The sequence below is a fragment of the Halyomorpha halys genome, unplaced genomic scaffold (assembly GCF_000696795.3).
Source record: "Halyomorpha halys isolate HHAL.00 unplaced genomic scaffold, Hhal_1.1 Scaffold577.1, whole genome shotgun sequence".
Classification (NCBI taxonomy): domain Eukaryota; kingdom Metazoa; phylum Arthropoda; class Insecta; order Hemiptera; family Pentatomidae; genus Halyomorpha; species Halyomorpha halys.
In genome coordinates this window covers 125486-144438 of record NW_027113760.1, presented here as the reverse complement: position 1 = coordinate 144438, position 18953 = coordinate 125486, and the positions used below count along the sequence as shown (strand labels likewise).

Here is an 18953-nt window from a genome sequence, read left to right as displayed (position 1 = left end):
TTATATTTTTTATCAGTTTAAAAGATAATAAATTATGCACATGAACTACAGTTGAGTGGAAAAACATTAGTTGAAATATAATGAACTCAAGTAAATATAAGATATAGGTAGTAGTAATGAAGTTTAACTAATTTAGTTAGAAACAAAGTACCTAAATACATGAGAAACAAGTGTTGTTTAACACTTGAAACAAGTTTAACAACAATTGAATCCTATACGTTTGATCGAGTATAAAAATAATTATATATGAAAAGATAATTTGGGATGCGATCAGTGAAGAACAGAAATAAATAAAAGCTTATTTATTTGTGCCAACTTTTCGGCCAGAATTTCAGGCCTTCATCAGAGTTAAGAACTAAATCAAGATAACAACCATAATGATTAAATGGAATTACAGATAAACAAGAAACATGAGAAGGTAATAGACAATACAGGTACATAAGTAGTATTGAGGAAAATGCATAGTGTAATATAAGAATATTGAAACCTGTATATAATAATATATAGGGATATATGTAGTAATATTAAAATTAAGAATGAAAAAAGGAAATAATTTAAGTATCAGAATTAATTAAATAAATACATATTCAAAATTGGAAATTATTTAAAAATTGAAGTAATATAAAAAAATAAAGAAAAATGTATGTGATTAATTAAATATATAAGTGGAATGTGGAATAAAGAAGTAGATGTAAAGTTATATCAGCTAAGAATAGTAAGCAATATAAATAACAGTAAAAAGATTTGGGTGTGGGTGAGGGGGAAAAAAGGGAATAGTGGAAAAAGGAAAGATGGTAGAAAAAAATAAAAGGGACCATCTAGTTGCAGATGTAAATCTGCAGGTTTAACGCCTAGTACAACTAGCGTGTTAGGCCAATCGTGAAGTACAAATACATTAGAGTAGACGCTTCTAATGTATGGACTGAAGTGAAAAAAGGCAATTATAAATTAAACTAGTATTTATTAATAGGAAATAATAAGATCTAGATATTAGGTCTTATTTAACTATTAAAACACCCCAAACACAATCAGATCCATCATAACTCTCGTCAGCCTGCAACATAGTGCCAAGTTCTCCTGAAACACAAAATGTTCAGTCTTCACTGATTCACTTTAATGGTTCCGTAACATGTCCAAAAATTCCATATGCAACAGAATTGCACTAAGACCAACTGATGTGCTACAGTTTGGTTTGTCTGGAAGCCTTTAATGATTATTCTCCTGTGTAGTGTATATAAATGTTAAGCGTATAAAATATTTTAATTTAATTTCTAGCTTTCTCATTTGTTGTTAAGTTAGCTTTGATACATCATCTGTTAATTACTTATGTACATTTATTTTGTATTCCTTCAAGGGCGTGCTTGCTGGAGTTTGGGAAATGCTCATTCTGCTATGGGTAATCATGAGAAAGCTCTTCACTTTGCTAGCCAACATTTGGAAATTTCAAAAGAGGTCTGTATTCGTTTTGTTCAAAAATATTTGTTATCTTATTCTGAGTCCTGAGATATTTATTGCTTGATGCTTAATTGGTAATTGGTATAAATTATATAATAAAAGATTTGGGAAAACTAGTATTAGATTTTTCAAACAATGCTTTGACGAGAAGAAGAATAAAATTTCAGTTATCAGACCTGTGAAATTTTGTTTGTAACAGATTATCTATATTTATTCATAAAATATGAATAATTCTATTTTAAAGAGCTATGTTTGTTGAATGTATTTATCTAATTTGGCAATTGCTCTTAGGTTGGAGATACAGTTGGTCAGGCAACTGCTCAAATGAACATATCTGATCTACGAAAGGCTCTTGGACTACCCGAAGGTGAATTGTCCCCAGATTCGGCTAAGTTGGTTACATCCTTCTCAGCACAGCCTTCACCACTCCTCAGGCGATACAGGGTGAGGAGGGAGAGCATGACTCGGCTTGATATTATCAAGGTCTGCATGGTTTGTCCTTTTCCCTCTCTAAGTGCTCACTGTATTTGTCTTCTATGTTTATATCACTGTCCTGTTATTCAGTAGTTTTCTTCTTTTTGTTTATTAAGTGAAAAAATGAGTGGATATCTTGTGTAAGCTCTATTTATTCCATCGATTTCATATTTCTTGAGGGTATGGTTATTTAAAATAATTAATAGCTATTGCTCATGAAAGGCTGAAATTAATTTTAGTTTTTTCATTGTAGTGACTATATTAGTGGAATGTTTACATGTAACTAATTTTTAAGAGAACAACATCGGTAAAGTAGCTTTTTATTTTTCCAGAATAATCGATACAATTATTTTATTTGAAGATAAATTTTTTTCACTACAAAGTTTTAACTATTTTATCATTGGATTATTTAAGAAATCAAATTATTTATTTGCTATCAAACATATCTCTAATTTATGGGTAAAAACAAACTTGTCTTTAATTGTTAGAGTGCTGTTTCTTGTCCTAGTTACACCTATATAAATATTGTTCTAGTTTACTTTGGTTTATTCGTCTTTAATGATTTTTTTTGTGACAGCCTTGTGTTAATATAATTAAACTTTTATTTGTTGCATTTTTATTATTAAAAGAACAAATTAGCAGTTTTAAATATTTTTGGTTATCAATTCATTGTTTCTCTAAGTTTTGGGACAATTTTTTTAAGCAAATGTCAATTCCAATAAATTATAAAAAGTGCAGAAACCAATTATATCAAATGAAGGCTGTTTAAGATTAAACTGATGTATGCTGAAGTAAAGGTTTAAGAAATTTCTGGTTCTTGCGAGTAAAGGTAAGATAAACAATTTCTCTCCTCTTATTATAGGCTTGGGAAAGGTACCTTATATATATTACACACTTGACTTTATTGCATTTCTATAGACCTCCCCATCCTAATGCTGATCTCCTGTACATTGTGTATATTATGTATAAAATTAGTTATCATTGTTGGTAGTAGATATGTTAGTAGATGCACTAAAGTAACAAAACTAAACTGTTTTATCACAAATATTGACAGATTTTGTAGTAATATTAGCTTAATTCAAATAAATAAAATAATAATTTTAAATTATTTATAATATACTCTCGTTAATATATGTTTAATACATAACTATCGTGTATCAAGAATTTTTCAGAAAGGATATATGCAAAATTTTAAATAGGGGCATATTAAAAATTTCTGGAGAAGAGTTTAAAATTTCATAATTAAAAGTAACCAAAATAGTAAAGAATCAAAATAGTGACCTAGTAACTTTGTGTTTTTTTTTTCATTAATGGAATCAATCATTGGGAAGAAATTAATGAAAAATTCTCATGACATTTCATAACAAAATGTTGTCATGGAAATTATAGTTTTGAATGCAAAGACCTCTGTGTGACATAAGAAAATTGGTACAAATGTTTTTCATTGGTCATCAAAAAGTACTCTCACAGTAAATTAGCCTTCTAACACTCCTAGCTTTGGGAGGAAGGGACGAGGTCACCATCACCTATAAATGACTGGACACCATCCTAACACCTTTCAAATGGCGAGGCATTAAAAACATAAATAATACATCTGGAATCGTAGAAATAATAAGGATTGAGGTTAGGGTTACTTTCATGTGATAATCTCATGGCCTTTTAATTTATGTTGAAAGAGGTTTATTACTAAATACTGAATATTCCACAGTTTTTAAAAATTAAAATTGACAAATGTGTCCATTTTTTTGTGTTATTTTTTCTAATCTTTGTTTTTATTTTATATCCTATGAAATATTGTTATTAGACAGTTATAATTTTTGAATTTTGTATAAATAGGTCAAATATATAATGATTGATTTTATTTTTATCTTAATTTTCTCCTTAACAATGAAAACTAATGGTATCACTTTGGAATCCATAGTTTGTCCATTTCTCTCTCTATTTTTTAAATGTACATATATGGTACATATACTTTTCCTGATTTCTTTTTGAAATATAATTTTTAGTTTTGAATTTTTTTAATGAAATTCTAGTCGACTTTATGATTCATTATTTCAATCCTCCATATTTTCGCTGGGCTCACATTTTCACACTTTAAACAAGATTCTGGTAGTTAGTTCCTGGTTTACATTGTGCCATTTAAGTTTTTTCAGAGTTTTGTCATTAGGTAGAGGTAGTTGAATATAAAGGAAAAGGTTGAGAACTACAGTTCATTATTCTCTGTTTTTATAATATCTAAAAATAATTTTTTCATCATAATGAAATAATCAACTATCATTACATTAATTGACTATTCCTTGACAATTTATTTTTAATATATTTCACTTATGATGTTTTTTTATAAGATTTAATTTCTTAAAAGAATTACAAATTAGAGTACAATTAATATTTTATGGTATGTATTTGTTTCATTGATAAATATTTTGAAGTGGGAATATTTTACATTATTTCTTAATAACTTTTTCAAGCATCATATTACTAGTACATATGGTTTGCTCTATTAAAAGAAGTACTAAAACAACATGGTATTAAGAAAAATTTGCTATTTTTCATTGCATATATTACATTTTTAAGTTTAGTAGTGCTATTGAATGTTATAATTTTCAAATTATTCTTGTATTACGTAATCTGAAAATATAAGATTTACTTTATTCATCTTTACAGACCAATAATTGTGGAATTATTGAATAAAATTATAGGGAATGTCTCAGTTGATAAATAGTGATAAAAAATTAAGTTTTGGTTATAATTGATGTATTGTTACTTTTAAGTTTGGAATTAAATAAGTTTATCATAACTAATTAGATATTATCAGAAAGAATGTTAGTTGTGAAAGTTAAGCTTAACTAGTTGTTAAATTATTATTTATGTATGACCTTAGTTTTTACCAAAGTTATAAACTGACCGATTTTCATTAGTCTAAATTAATGGTTCCAACCTGGTGAAGTTTATTGATCATTTAGCCACAAATTGAACCATTTGTGAACCCACCCCCATTACAGTTGAGGGCAAAAGTGGTTCATCTGTGGAAGGTATTTGAAAATTAGGAAGCTTAAAAGTGCATTTTGAGGTACTTTTATTGAACATTTATCTGTTAAAACTTACTCTTAAACCTCAGGAAGTGTAAACAATAAAACAGTTCTAACAACAAGTTCTCATAAAATATGTGCTACTTTCTGAATGACTCCCCACTACCTCACTTGTCGATAACCTCTGGTATTGGAGATAGAATTTTGGAATAGTGATCAAGACGTTATTACATACGCTGATGTATCTGTTGTGGGACTAAATAACAAATAACAAATTAACATTATTACAGTAAATGGATAAAATCAATGAGAAGAGTTTAAAATAAATAAGTGGTTACTGTGCAAGACTAGTAGTATTTTATTTGATTCTCTTTGCAGTAAAAGATAATTGTGAGTTAGCTTTGTTGAATTAGTATATGCTTTGTATATATGCATGCATCCAGCTTACAATGTGTTGGTATATTGAATGCTTTCTTCTGAGTGCCTAGTCATGTTATGTACATTAAGTTTCATATGATCAGAAAGTCTTGAGTAATTAGTTTGTTTTAAAAGTGTTTTCTCACTAATTCTTAGAAAATAACTTTTATATGGATCAGTTTTGATTCAATATTTCCAATATCTTATTTATATTTTTCAGGTAGAGATAGCTGACTACCATTTGTTGTGTTAAACTAAGTAAAGTAATCAATGAAATATGACTTTATTGTTTAGAGTATATACTGCAAGTCTGTGGTTGTATTAGAATTTTGTTTTTTAGGAAAGAGGATTCATTTTTTAAATACTTTCATTATCTTTCCATTTTATTTATGTTTACATTGATAAAAAAAATTATTAATTTTAGATTTGAATTAAATGGGAGTAACATTTAAATTAACCCTTTAGGGACTATATCACTTTGGAGTGCAATGATTCTTGTAGCCTATGAGCTGATTTATTTGCTCTATCCTTAGTGCAATACAGTGGATATCAAGGCATATCCTAGTTTCTACCCTAGCAACTAGAGTTCATTCAAATGCACTTTATTATTTTCTTTGTTCCTATAGGGGCCTGTTTCATAATGAAAACCAGTAGTATTAATCTGTAAATATAAGTACACAAACTATGAAGTACAAGCACTAATACATTTTGTTTCATGATGGGGACGACTATTAGTGATATATGAGTTTAATTCAAAGAATTTCCTTATTCATAACTTTATCAAACTAATTAGCTGCTTAGTTCTCATTTTAGGCATTTCCCTACTAAGCTTAGTAGAAACTAATTCTTATAATTATTTGTAAATTATATTTTTTGGACTGGGTTTTATGTATCGGGCTCTTGTACTGGTTTACCTGTCCTTGTTCCTTATATCTGCTCTTTCTCCCGTAGTTTTCTTCCTTGTTCTTTTAACTTGTGTCCTTTTTTTTGTTACATTTATTTTGAAATGTGTTGAGAAAAGTGCACACTGATAAGGAATGTTTGAATAATTGCCGTGTAAATCCAATAGCGATTTTTGGTCTATTGATTTACATTTTGAAGATAATATTTCTGTTGACACTACTTTTAGGTGCTCAAAGTACCAGTAATATTATAAATGAAGAAATATTATCTTCAGAAGAACCTAGCAATTATTATCTATACAAATAAAAACAAATGAGAATGTTGTTTCAGGCCGGTGGGCTTGGCAGCCGGCCGTAGGTCTCCTCAGGCAGTTTGACTTGCATAGTGATTCCACCATTCAGTCCCTAAAGGGTTAAAATATCCTCATCAATGCTGAAATTTTTAAATAAAATTAGTTATTAAAAATCACATTTGAAAAATGTGTTTACATTTTATTTATAGAATGAATATCAATTACTTTGATACATCAGATACATAGATCACATTAGATGTAAGCCTTTTGATTATTGAATTGTGAGTGGCTCTCACTGATGATAACTGTTATTTATGTATGCTATCACTGTTATTTATAATTACTATTTTTGTTTCTAAAGCTGACTCCAGATGCTAAGGCCCGAAATAATGCTGAGGCCGCATTGTCTCACACACCAGTGCCTCAACATAATGAGCAAACGGTAATTAATTTTTTATTAAACCTGTTTGTTTGTAAGAAATGGTTTTTTTTTGTTTTAGTTCTATTATATATTCTTTTTATCTATATTATTATCTATGAATTGTTTTGTTTTAAAGGCCAATGAAGAAGAAGACTCCTTCTTCGATCTGCTCTCTAGGTTCCAGTCTGAAAGAATGGATGATCAAAGATGCTCACTATCTATTATATCAGAAAATAAAGAAAATCATAGCACAAATTCTCCTTCATTAAATAGTATCAATAATGGTAATTTAACTTGCCTTGTATTAGCCACAACTTTTTTATAATTTTTTCTCAACTTTATTTCATGCCTTTGGAACCTTCTTTGATGAAAGGACAGCTATTTACTGTTCATATTTTAAAAAAAGTTGAACAAATGTTTCACTTATCTTTAAATTATGTGTTTATTATCATATTGTTTTAAACTTTCTGTCAGATGATAACATTTAATATAACATAATGAATAAAAAAAAGAAAAAAGAAAATTAATTGTTGGATCCATCAATTTAGAATTTTTGTTTGACGCTGAGTTTAACACTTCTATTCAAATTATAACTTTTAACTTGAATTGTTTAAGAATTGAAATTCAGCCATATAACTCAAAATAAAACTTATTAATGTGAAATGAATAAAAAGAAAATTAATATATAGGAAGATGGTCAGGGTTGCGGTCACAAGTGAAACGAAAATAGTTAACAACTATTTTCGTTTCACTTGTGACCGCAACCCTGACCATCTTCCTATATATCAATTTTTACGGTCAACTATATATACATATATACAAAAAGAAAATTAGTTTAATGCTTATTTTGGTGTTGCTGTCAGTGTGGTGGATTTTAGGAAAAAGGGATTATAATTTAGAATGTAAATGTGATGTAATATTAGTGTTAGAAAGACCTCTAGAAACTAATAGCATTGATTTTTGAAGGCCTGGTTGAGTCCAAATTGACAGATTGTTATGAAATACTGGAGAATCTCAATAATTTGTGTTGTAAAGAGTCCAATGGCCAAACATGAATTGTTGAGGTTACCGTTTATTTGATTTCAATCAGGAGTAATTACTAAAAAATATGAATGGACGAGAATATTACAAACTTATATCAATATGTATGAAATTTATAATATTTATATAATATTTGCGATCTTTTTATAAGATTTAAAGAGATTTTCTTGGGACCAGCAAATCTGTATGAATTACAGGGCTATAAAATGCTGGGATTCTACTGCACAACATGATTACAAATGAGAAAGGAAGCCATTAACATTGACGGAAACATGTCTTCATTGGAAGTGTACTTTAAGTGAATAGTGCCCTTTAAAACCTTAGAATATGTTTATGTTTTTTTAGATAAAAAAGTTTTGAACTTGATAATTATTAATGATTTATTGGAGAATTTAGTTCTCTATCGATATCCGTTGTAAACATTCATAGCTTCTCAGGATTTTATCCAATCCCACATTCATACGACTATTGGAATACAGCAGATATTCAGCTTATCCAACCCACATCAACATCTTTTAGACTTCATGCCTTTAAAAGACAGAAATCATTTTCAAATTTTGTTACATCTCCAGTTGTAATTTATTTACTCAGGTCCGGTTTGTGCCATTTTGTGTTGTTTATAGGTCCCTAAACGACTCCTAATTTTTGGATTGTCATGTTGAATTTCTTTTTTTTGTGATCTTTGAAAAAAAAAAATAGGTCTTCTGTAAGGTGAAAATTGTTGGCTTAAAAATTTCGCTTCTTGAGTGCTATGAAAATTACTATTTAAGTTTTAAAGAACATTAGAAACAAAACTATATTTCTTATTGTGCAAAAAATAGATAACAACTTTGTTTCTTCGATCTTGTTGGATTGGTCAGTCAATTATATCAATAGTGTAGTCCTTTTATTTTGAGTTGTGCCTTCTTATTCTGCATGTACTTCTTGCTTACATATGACTTAGTTTAGTGATACCTTTACAATAACTGAGGAAAGCTAGCCAACTTTCCAGGTTTACATAAAGACAAGAATTCATTTATGATCAACAATTAAATGTCGCATATTCTTATGTAAGAAGAACGAGGTAGTAACAATTTGTTTATGCATATAATGGAATTACCAAAAACATTTTATATCTGAGTACATTAAAAATTATCTAACAAAGGTTATCTCTTTGTTTATATTGTCTCTTTTACTTTTGAATTTATGTTGAACCATAATAAATATAAATAAGATAAGTAATTAATTATTTTTATGATACTTTTAATTTCAAAGAAAACTACGAATTTAAAACCTTGAAGTTGTGAAAAATCCTCAAATGTTGCTAAATAAAAATGTTTTACAATTATAGGCCCATCTTACCTAGGATATAGCAATATGGAAAGTAAATTATTATAAGTTTATATGAGGAGAAGGTGGTGGGGGGGGGGTGCGGTCAGAAAATATCACAAATAAGTTGAAATAACTTATTTAATAGTGCAAACGTTTCGGCCAGAATTTCTTGACTTGACTAGGCTTGACTTTCCAATTTCGTACTAGCAGCCCTGATGATGGCTAGAATTTCTGGCCGAAACATTGGCTTGGCTCTATTAAATAAGTTATTCCAACTTATTTGTGTTATATTCTGACGGCACCCTCCAATTATCTTCTCCCCATATATATTATCCACAGTCAAATATCTTCTCATCCTTATTATGAGTTTAGTTAGTAAATATACAAAAACAACAAAGTGGATGCAACATGGATTTTCTCTTTTACAGGTGATGCTGGACAGGAAGATCTGCTGGATCTGATAGTTGGCATGCAGTCGAAACGAATGGACGAGCAAAGAGTGGCACTTCCTCATTTGCCTGGCCTTTGTCCTCCAGCTAATGCCCCCGATGATGGTTTCCTGGAGATGCTGATGCGCTGCCAAGGGGAACGCCTAGAAGATCAACGTTCTTCCCTGCCCGATATCGTTGGGGGTTCCACAGTTCCAGATGAGGACTTTTTTAGCCTGATTATGAGGCTACAGTCAGGCCGTATGGAAGACCAGCGTGCTACTGTCCCAAACAACTTAAAGTAAGTTATTAAATATGTCATCCCTTTTGATGTTAGAATTCTCTATCGAAGCACTTTGTGTATATTTAGCTTATTTAATTCTTTTTTTTTTGCTGTATTCCTATTATATTTATGTATCATTATTATATTTTGTAGGCATTATTTCATAACAATTATTTTACATTTATTTTTTTCATGTTGAATTGTTATAGTGATTGTTGAGTGAATGATCTTTTTTTATTGTGAACGTAATATAAAATAATTACGTTTGACTAATATGCATTTGGTTTGTGGGATGGGAATTTAATTTTGACATCAGGGAAATTTTGAAATAATTGTTCTTTGTTCATTTCTAATAAAATTTCCCATTATGTATTAATTACTAAAAGTAACTTTTACTCTTATTCAATGATTAACTTTCTCAGAATCTTATTGGTGTTATTTTATTTAAAGAATCTCTTTTTACCCTGTCTGTTACTAGGAAATGAGACATTAACTCTTCTAGTCGATTTTCTGTCCTAATAGAAATGTCTGATTAGGTTTAGTTCTGATCGTATTTTGTTGTATTTTTTAAGAAAGTAAAAGATCTGGGTACATGTGATTATGTATCTTCTCACCCTCTCGCTCTCTTTCCCTCTTGTATGTTATAACCTTATAACAATCACACCTATTTTATAAAACAATTATTATTTGACCATTATTTTCTAAGAGTATTGTAAGGAAAATTATTTACATTTTTTTATTGTATAATTTTTTTATGATATTGAGTTGAACCAAATACCTGTATTTATTCCTTTCTAATAAATTTTCATTACTTTGTATCATATTAAGATATTGTATTAGCAATTGTTAATTCACACTTAATTATGTTGAAATACAGACATATAACAGAACATTAAGTAAAAAATTATTGTGATGATGGATAAACAATTTTTTTTTTTTACATATTGAGTGCTTTGTTGTACATTTTAATGAAGGTGTTTAATGTAATAATTATTACTAGTATTATATAATAATAACAGTATTTTGTTTTTATTATGTTGTTTTTGATATTGATTATTATGAATTGATTAATTTATTTTGGTTATTCAAATATAATTATTCTTATATACTTTCAATGATTAATGATTAGTCATTGAAGTATTGTACTGATCAGGTTGTAATGCTTCAAGGAGATGAAGTATACTTTTTAGTCCCAAACCCCCAAGCCATCCCTTATGTAAATAAAATGAAATGTATTTTATGATATATTTTATAACATACCTTGTATTTTTTAAATTCTTTTTTATTATAGTATTTTAATGACACTATTTTAGTGTCAAATGGTATGAAAAGTTTTGTAAAAAATATTTTTAAGAAAGGCTATAAATATGACGTTATACACAGATAATGTCACAACAGCAAAGTGGGCTTCCCATTCAAAGTATTAGTTAGCTGGTAATGTAATCAGGCATTTCTCTTATATTTTTAGTAATGGTAATTTTATAATATATTTTAAGCATAAGCGATATTGTATTTTTAATATCTGCTAACGCAGTGCTATATAATTTTCTAATATTGATATTAAAGCCTAAAATATCGTGTTGATTTATATTATAAAGAAATGAAAATGAATCTGTTAGATCTAGTGTTTTATGTGTTGAAAAAATGTTTGTGTTACATTATATATCGATTGTTGATGGTTCAATATGAAGTCATCATTTCACATTGTTGAGACTTTTAAGTAAGTGAAGTGTTGTTAATATGATATTCATTTGGAGATACTCTCTTTGTATATACTGTATTAGGAAAGATAATAGAAAGAGGACATAAATATTATTAGTAATTATTTTTGTAAGCTTATAATTTGTTCTCTGAAACAAATTAAATGTTGTAATTTTCAAATTATTTATTAAATATACCTGACATGCATTTATTCTGTTTAACAAATTTCTTTTTGTTATGTACAAATTAATTTAAAAAATGGCCTGAGACCTGAATATGAGGTTAATTAAGAAATAAGGTCATAAGTCTGCATCTTTTGTTTCGTTAATGTTTATATATATATTTTTTAACTTGTAAAGAATAACCTTATAGAAGGTTTAGTTTTAAATACTTGGTGCCAAAGTTAGCTCTTGATTGTTTAGATAAAATTATCATTTATTAAAATGTCCAAATTAAAAATTATTATGCGGGTCATTTTTTATTGATTCAGGATTTAATGAATTAAATATTGTCATTGATAATTATCATAAGTTCTGTAGTTGATGTTTACTTATGTTTATAGATTACAATATTTTGATGTAATAGTATCTGTACCAAAGAGATCGATACTTAATTGTATTAAATGTACAGTAGAGAAATTATAAATTATTTTCCAAGAAACATGACAAACTGTATTTCAATAAAACATTTTATTTAAGAAGAATATTTTCAGACTGAATTAGAAACATACCAGATTGTTAGTGTGAAGTTTGTATGTGTTAAAAAGTAGCATTTGTGGTTATAGTTTTATTAATGTGAACACAAATGTCGTTGAATGTACTCTCTTCAGCTAGTGTCTGGGCATAAGATGTTACCAAGTTAGTTATGTATGTATGTATAATCAGTAAAATTTAGTTATACCATGTTGAATTTTTTTTTAATTTTCTTCTAATTATATCTACTTATTATAGCTTTTTTTTATTTGATTTTAAATTAATGTATTCTTATGTTTAGTTTTAAATTAATATATTCATACATATTTTAGTAGGTATCTGTTTCTTTATTCCTATTATTTCCTTTTTATTAATTTGTTATAATTGCTTCCTGGCAGCAATTTCCTATATTTAATCTAATGGTTGATATATTCTATGGTTTCTTTCCCAAAATGTCTATGTTTAATATCTTGAAAAGACATCTTGGTCTGTTAAAAAGGGAGCTCATATGATAATTGTTTCTCTATAGGCCATTTATGCTCTTGAAAATCACATGTTGGATGAACATAAAATGTAAAAACTTACCAATATAAAAATCTAGGTTATTTGTTTGACTTAATCTAATGCTAATCCAATTAATTTGGTTAACAATTACTTAGTTTTTAAACTTAGATTTGGATTAAAATGTTTCCCACTAAGTTCTGCTTTGAGATCAATCATGTCATTTTGCCCTTATACTTTCTTCTTCCTCACAAGCGATGCTTTTAGTATAAGAGCCCAAGAGGCAAAAAGGCAGTTATTTAATCCCAATTTTTTATTACTTTTATGAAAACTAGGTATAATTACTAGTCAAAACTGATGAGTCTGCCAAGTATAGGTAGGGGGAATAAAAAATGGCTGTTTCAAAACGTTAAAAAAAAATTAATTTTCATTCAGAGCTCTTTATCTTTAAAACTACTAACAACACTAGAAAACCTAATAGAACATCATTTAAAGTAGAGCAAATTTGCTACAATATGAATAGAACTATTTACATTCAATAGTATTCAAGATATAGCTTTTTAAAAAGTAATATTTCATAAAAAATGTTATAAATTATTTTATAGTAAATTTAACTAGCTTTAATTTGAGTGCTGGCAGACATCTGTATGGAGAATGGTTCCTGAGATATATTATTCATAAATGAAACTTATTGTCCGAACAACAATAAATCAATTTATTTTAGCAATTATCATGAAAACTACTACTCCTACGAAGATAAATGTCAGGAACTACTTTATTGTATATTAAACTATATTTAATTTGAGTGTTAATAGACATTTGTACATCAAATCATTTTTGAGGTATAGATATTTCAAATTAAACTACTAATCTTTCAGTACATTTTTATGAAATGTTCCTTTTTAAAAAGATATATCTTGAGAACATATGAGCAATGTTAGGTCTAATATTTTAGCAAATTTACTCTTCTTTAAATAATGTTCTCTTAGGTTTTCTAGTGTTGTTATTAGTTTTAAAGATATAGAGCTCTGAATGAAAAATAAATTTTTTTTTTAACGTTTTGAAACAGTTGCCATTTTTTATTCCCCCTTCATAGGTAGACTGCTAAGTATAGACTTGGCAGACTCATCAATTTTGACTAGTTATAATACTTATTTTTCATTAAAGTAATAAAAAATTGAGGTGAAATAACTGACTTTTTTCCCCTGGTTCTTGTACTATTAGTATTGATGCAGGAAATGAAGAAATATTGGTTGCTATTAGTTTAATTGATACTCTTTCTATATTATATAACTCCCCTTGATTAATAGAATCAAATGTAAATAAATGTAAAACTGTTAATCTATGCCATGATATTTTTTTAATTCAGTATTTTTAATACTTATTAAATTTTATAGGCTTAGTCAGATTTCATTTTTCTAATGGCAGTCATATTTGATCGAAAATTCATATGACCTTCACATATACACTAATAAATTTCTGAGTTCACTAGAAGCGCAGGTAGTTTTACATCATTTTTATTATCGATGTTAGCTATCCAATATTTTTTATTTAGTTGAATTTAACATCATAAAAACCATATAGGGTCATTGAGAAAAAAATTCTATATTTTTTTCCTGAAAAAATCCTATCTGAATTTCAGATATCTGAAATATTTTTATAGAGCTCCTTTAGCAGCATCCCAAATTACCCAAAAATAAAATATAAGATACACAATTTGTCTAATTTAATTTTAAATAGAATATTTTTCTCAAAAACTCCTTAGTTTACCACTGGGTATCTAGAAATGGAAAAAATCTGGAAAAGTCAGAGAGTTTGAAAAACCCTGGAGAACTGCCGCAAAAAACTTAACAAATGATGTAAATTATTATGCAAGGGTTTATTAATTAAATTAATAATTTATCACACCAATGATTAACAAACCATAACAAAATGTTTCTGAATCATTATAACAATCCCCTTCCCCCTTTCCCCCAAAATAAAAATCTACTAAGTTAAATAAGAATTCAATTTTACCTAAGAATCCTTTGTCATCTTTCAAATATTCTGTACTGGCCGGGAATATTCCTATGCCGTTCGTGATGACTAACTGTTTTTACCCGTTTGACACGAAACTATGATTTTTAAGTGAAACTGAATTTACGTTTACAAGTAAATTTTCAGCAATTATAAGCAATGGTTCGCGGTTTTTCTCGATACGCCTTCAGGACACGTTGGATCAAAAATCACCGATTGAAATCGGTTTAAAATTAGATTTTTTCATGGCAAATCTAATTACATTATCTGCTGAAAAAAAAGAAACCCTTCAAATGGTTTTAAAAACACAAATTTTTTTTGTATCTTTTGTACAGTCTTGGTAAATAATTAACCTCTTTCTAACAGATAATAACACAATTTTTTTTTTGTATCCGTTGTATAGTCTAGGTAAATAATTGACCTTTTTCTAACGGATAATAACACACAATTTTTTCTTTACTTAAAAGAACTCACTTCTTTTACTTATAATTTTTTCTCAACTTTTAATTGAGTTAATAAGTTTTTTTTTAATTTTTAATTTCGACTCACGTATTAAAACTTTAGGTTACTTGCTTTCTTTTAATTGAGAATAAAATGAATATTGGAGTGTCTATTGAAATATAAATCGAAGTGGTTAAATTTAATTCGTTATTAGAGCCGTAAAAATACAAATAAACAAATTTTTAGAAATTTTGCAAAATATTCCACCGAGATCCATTTCTGATTGGTTCCCATGGTATTGAGTGCAACAATGTCTGGGGCCAACAAAATCATTAAGTACGAAAATTTGGGGAATTGACTGTTTGTTTTATTTAGTTTAGGTTGATGTTTTTTTTATAAAAGTGCATGGTTTTCATCTTATGAGAGAAAAATCGGAAATAGATTCATATTTTGATTTTTTTTTTTATTTAGAAAACAAAGGATGTGGCAAATTTCCAATCATTTGCAAATCGCAACGTTTTGCAAAACTCAGCAACCTTAAAAATATCAAAATCTTTCTGGTGAAAACTCCCAATACCTGGATTATTGGATTTTCCTTGTCATTTGTTATATTTGACATTTACTACTCCAGGGAAACTTCCAACGAACATGCACTGTTTAAGGAATTACGAATTGGATACTTATTGTATTTGTAACAAATAATTATATATTTATAAAATATCTAAATACAGTATTCTTATTAATTCTTATTAAAAATACGATATATTTCTTGATACCAGCAGAACGATTGTTGCCGAGTTATAGAAGTAGCTTTATGTTCAACTTATAAAAGTGGTCTAAAGTCGGTGGGCCCATGTCTATACTAATTCAAATTAAGGTAACCAATTGTCCAACTTTAATTAAATTGAATACTATAATGGTACCTTACGGACGCATTGGCTGCTTAGTATTAATCAGAACTAAAATTAAATGTTTGAACACCACATAATTTAGTCAGGGTCTGGTAAAGGAATCAGACGAAATACTTAAAGGCGACTGCCCAGCTGATTTAAATCCGAAGAATGTTGACTCGTTGCTATGCAAATAATCCCTACTGACCGTTATTCCTCCTTTTTAGTAAAATAATACAAAGTATAAATACATCTCTTTCTTGTAAAATAGAAACAAACTTCTAACAAAAATAGAACATATAAAAATAAAATGTAATTAAATGAAATACTACGGCTATTTACAAAATAATATAACTTGGCGTGAACACGCGGAAAAACAATTAGTTCCTTGATACATACATACAATACGAGTAAAAATAGTCTACATAAAATACGAGTAAAAATAATAAAAGCATGAAAAAATATTTCTCTATGCTCGGTAATGAGAAAGTAAAATATAGTTTTATGGACATATCTGTTGAACGCAGGGTTGGGGAACACAAATAAAATATTTTTACTGTTCTTACTATTTTATTAATTGCGGTTAGATAACTACAAAACGTTCTTAGTGTAGTGAAAACCAACAACACAGACACCTTAGTGTCTGCTATAAAACACAGACACCATCCGACTGCCTGTTATAAAACCGTTACAATCGATATATTCACAGTTTGCCATAGAGCAACGTGTATACAATAAAAATGAATTTTTACATCTCACTTCAACAATATCATGTTTTGAATAGACATTTTAAAGTACTTTTTTGAGATACATTTTAAATACTTTTTTGAGCTACCACTGGCTAAAGTAGAATTGCATCCATTTGAAATTACCTTTTTGCCATAATAAATGCCACCGAAATTTTTGCTCGCATTGCCAAATATATCACATATAGTCATTTGCATGCTTATTGAAGTTCATTCTAAACTTTAATTTTAATAAGGAAATGTGCTTGAAGATAAATAAATTATGTTTAAGGAAACTTCAGAATGGCAATGAGGCTCAGTAAAGATAGTGTTCATTCCTAATTTATGAGTTGAATTGTCTATGGGGATAAGGATAAGGATGCATCTCTTTTTCCTTATTATTGACCATTTAAATATTAATGAGCTGATAGTAGCACAAGTAGTTAATTTATCTAAGTCAATTAGTTTTTATTTCCCTCGTTGTTGCGAATAACGAATTTACGACGTGTAGTTAATCTATTGTTTTATTTGATAACTAGCTGACCCGGCAATTGGCGGTGCCGGTTCGAAAACCGGCCTAGGACATTGACTTTTTCATTGAGTAGCGGTCCCACAAAATGAAGAACTTTGACCCCCAATCATGGTTAGGCAGTATAGGACTGCAATGGGAGTCTTGGCCGAAAAACAAAACAAAAAAAATAGTTTGATTTATATTATTTTATCGAGTTAAATTAAACATACGCGTATATTTTATAATTATGATTTGGCAACATAAATTGAACCAATATATGCCACGATATTCGTTTTTAGCATCTTTTTGCGAAGATTCAACGATTCCCTTTTATATATATAATATGATAATACGGTAACTATGGTAACGTATTTGATAACAACTAACTTGGCTGTATCACCGTTATCACTGGTCTGATTTAGGTGTTTTTTCTTATTATTTAAGAAAATTTTACTATCTATCATATTCTCATGTATATACTACATGAAATAGGAATAGTTTTTGAATGACAACCCTCGCTGTGCTGCAATATTATTACTATATTGAAAATATTCAGACTAACCTATGAAAGTGCGGTTAAAGATTTTTTATGATTGAAAGTTAATCTATATATTAGTAAATCTACGTTTATTTTATCTAAGCTGAAAGAACAGACAGTCAGGTTTCTAACGGTTCTATTTACGTAGAAGTCGGATAAAATGCAGAGGATTTATGAACGCTTATAGAAACAATTCACAATAAATGCTCTGAATAAAAGCGTTGAGAAAAATTTCTAATATTTAGTTTCTTTGAAAAATGGTATTTGGTAGTTAAAAACGAATATGAAATGCTTTTTTCTAAAAAAAAGATACTAACTTACTTTACCCCAGCCGCATTAGGTTTTTTAAAATTTTTCGTAAATATAGTTTAATAGAATCAGTAATTCTTTTTTCTCATTCCTCGGCAAGAGGCGAATAGATTTGTTTACAATAATCGTGAAACGCATACTTTCTGAGCTACAAAACAAAAACGCTCAAATTTGTTCATAACGTTTTTCCTACTCGGAATTCGGGGATTTCACTAAGGGCGAAAGAAATTTATTCATTCATGCTGCCCAAATACATCGGGTTGCCACATTACACAGCATACTGATTAATCCGTGATCGGACATATATAAAATACATATTTTTATATGATATAATATAATAGAAAGATATCATTTTTTTCCACAGTATTCTTTTACAATTAATACCAGTCTACAAACTAAATGCAAGCTTTTCAATTTACTCCTTTTTTTCTTTCCATTCTATTTTACAACCCTTATTTCAGTTTATCAACAAATTCTCCTACATAACAAATATTAGAATATTAAAAATAATAAATTAATAAATAAATAAAACAACAAATAAGATATGCGATGCATGCATGCCATCCCTCCTCTGG

At 28.3% G+C, this 18953-nt stretch overlaps 1 protein-coding gene across 2 annotated transcripts in view; it reads left to right on the top strand.

The window, feature by feature from the left end:
- pins (G-protein-signaling modulator pins) overlaps nt 1-18953 on the top strand; it is a 52501-nt gene that overhangs the window by 8115 nt on the left and 25433 nt on the right. Inside the window, exons 9-13 of one of the 2 annotated variants that reach the window (XM_067051095.1) lie at nt 1355-1452; nt 1747-1899; nt 6932-7012; nt 7128-7275; nt 9772-10072. In XM_067051095.1, the coding sequence (XP_066907196.1) occupies nt 1355-1452; nt 1747-1899; nt 6932-7012; nt 7128-7275; nt 9772-10072 (781 nt within the window). Of the gene's footprint in view, nt 1-1354; nt 1453-1746; nt 1939-6931; nt 7013-7127; nt 7276-9771; nt 10073-18953 lie in introns of both variants that reach the window. The other variant, XM_067051093.1, reaches the window with a different exon arrangement.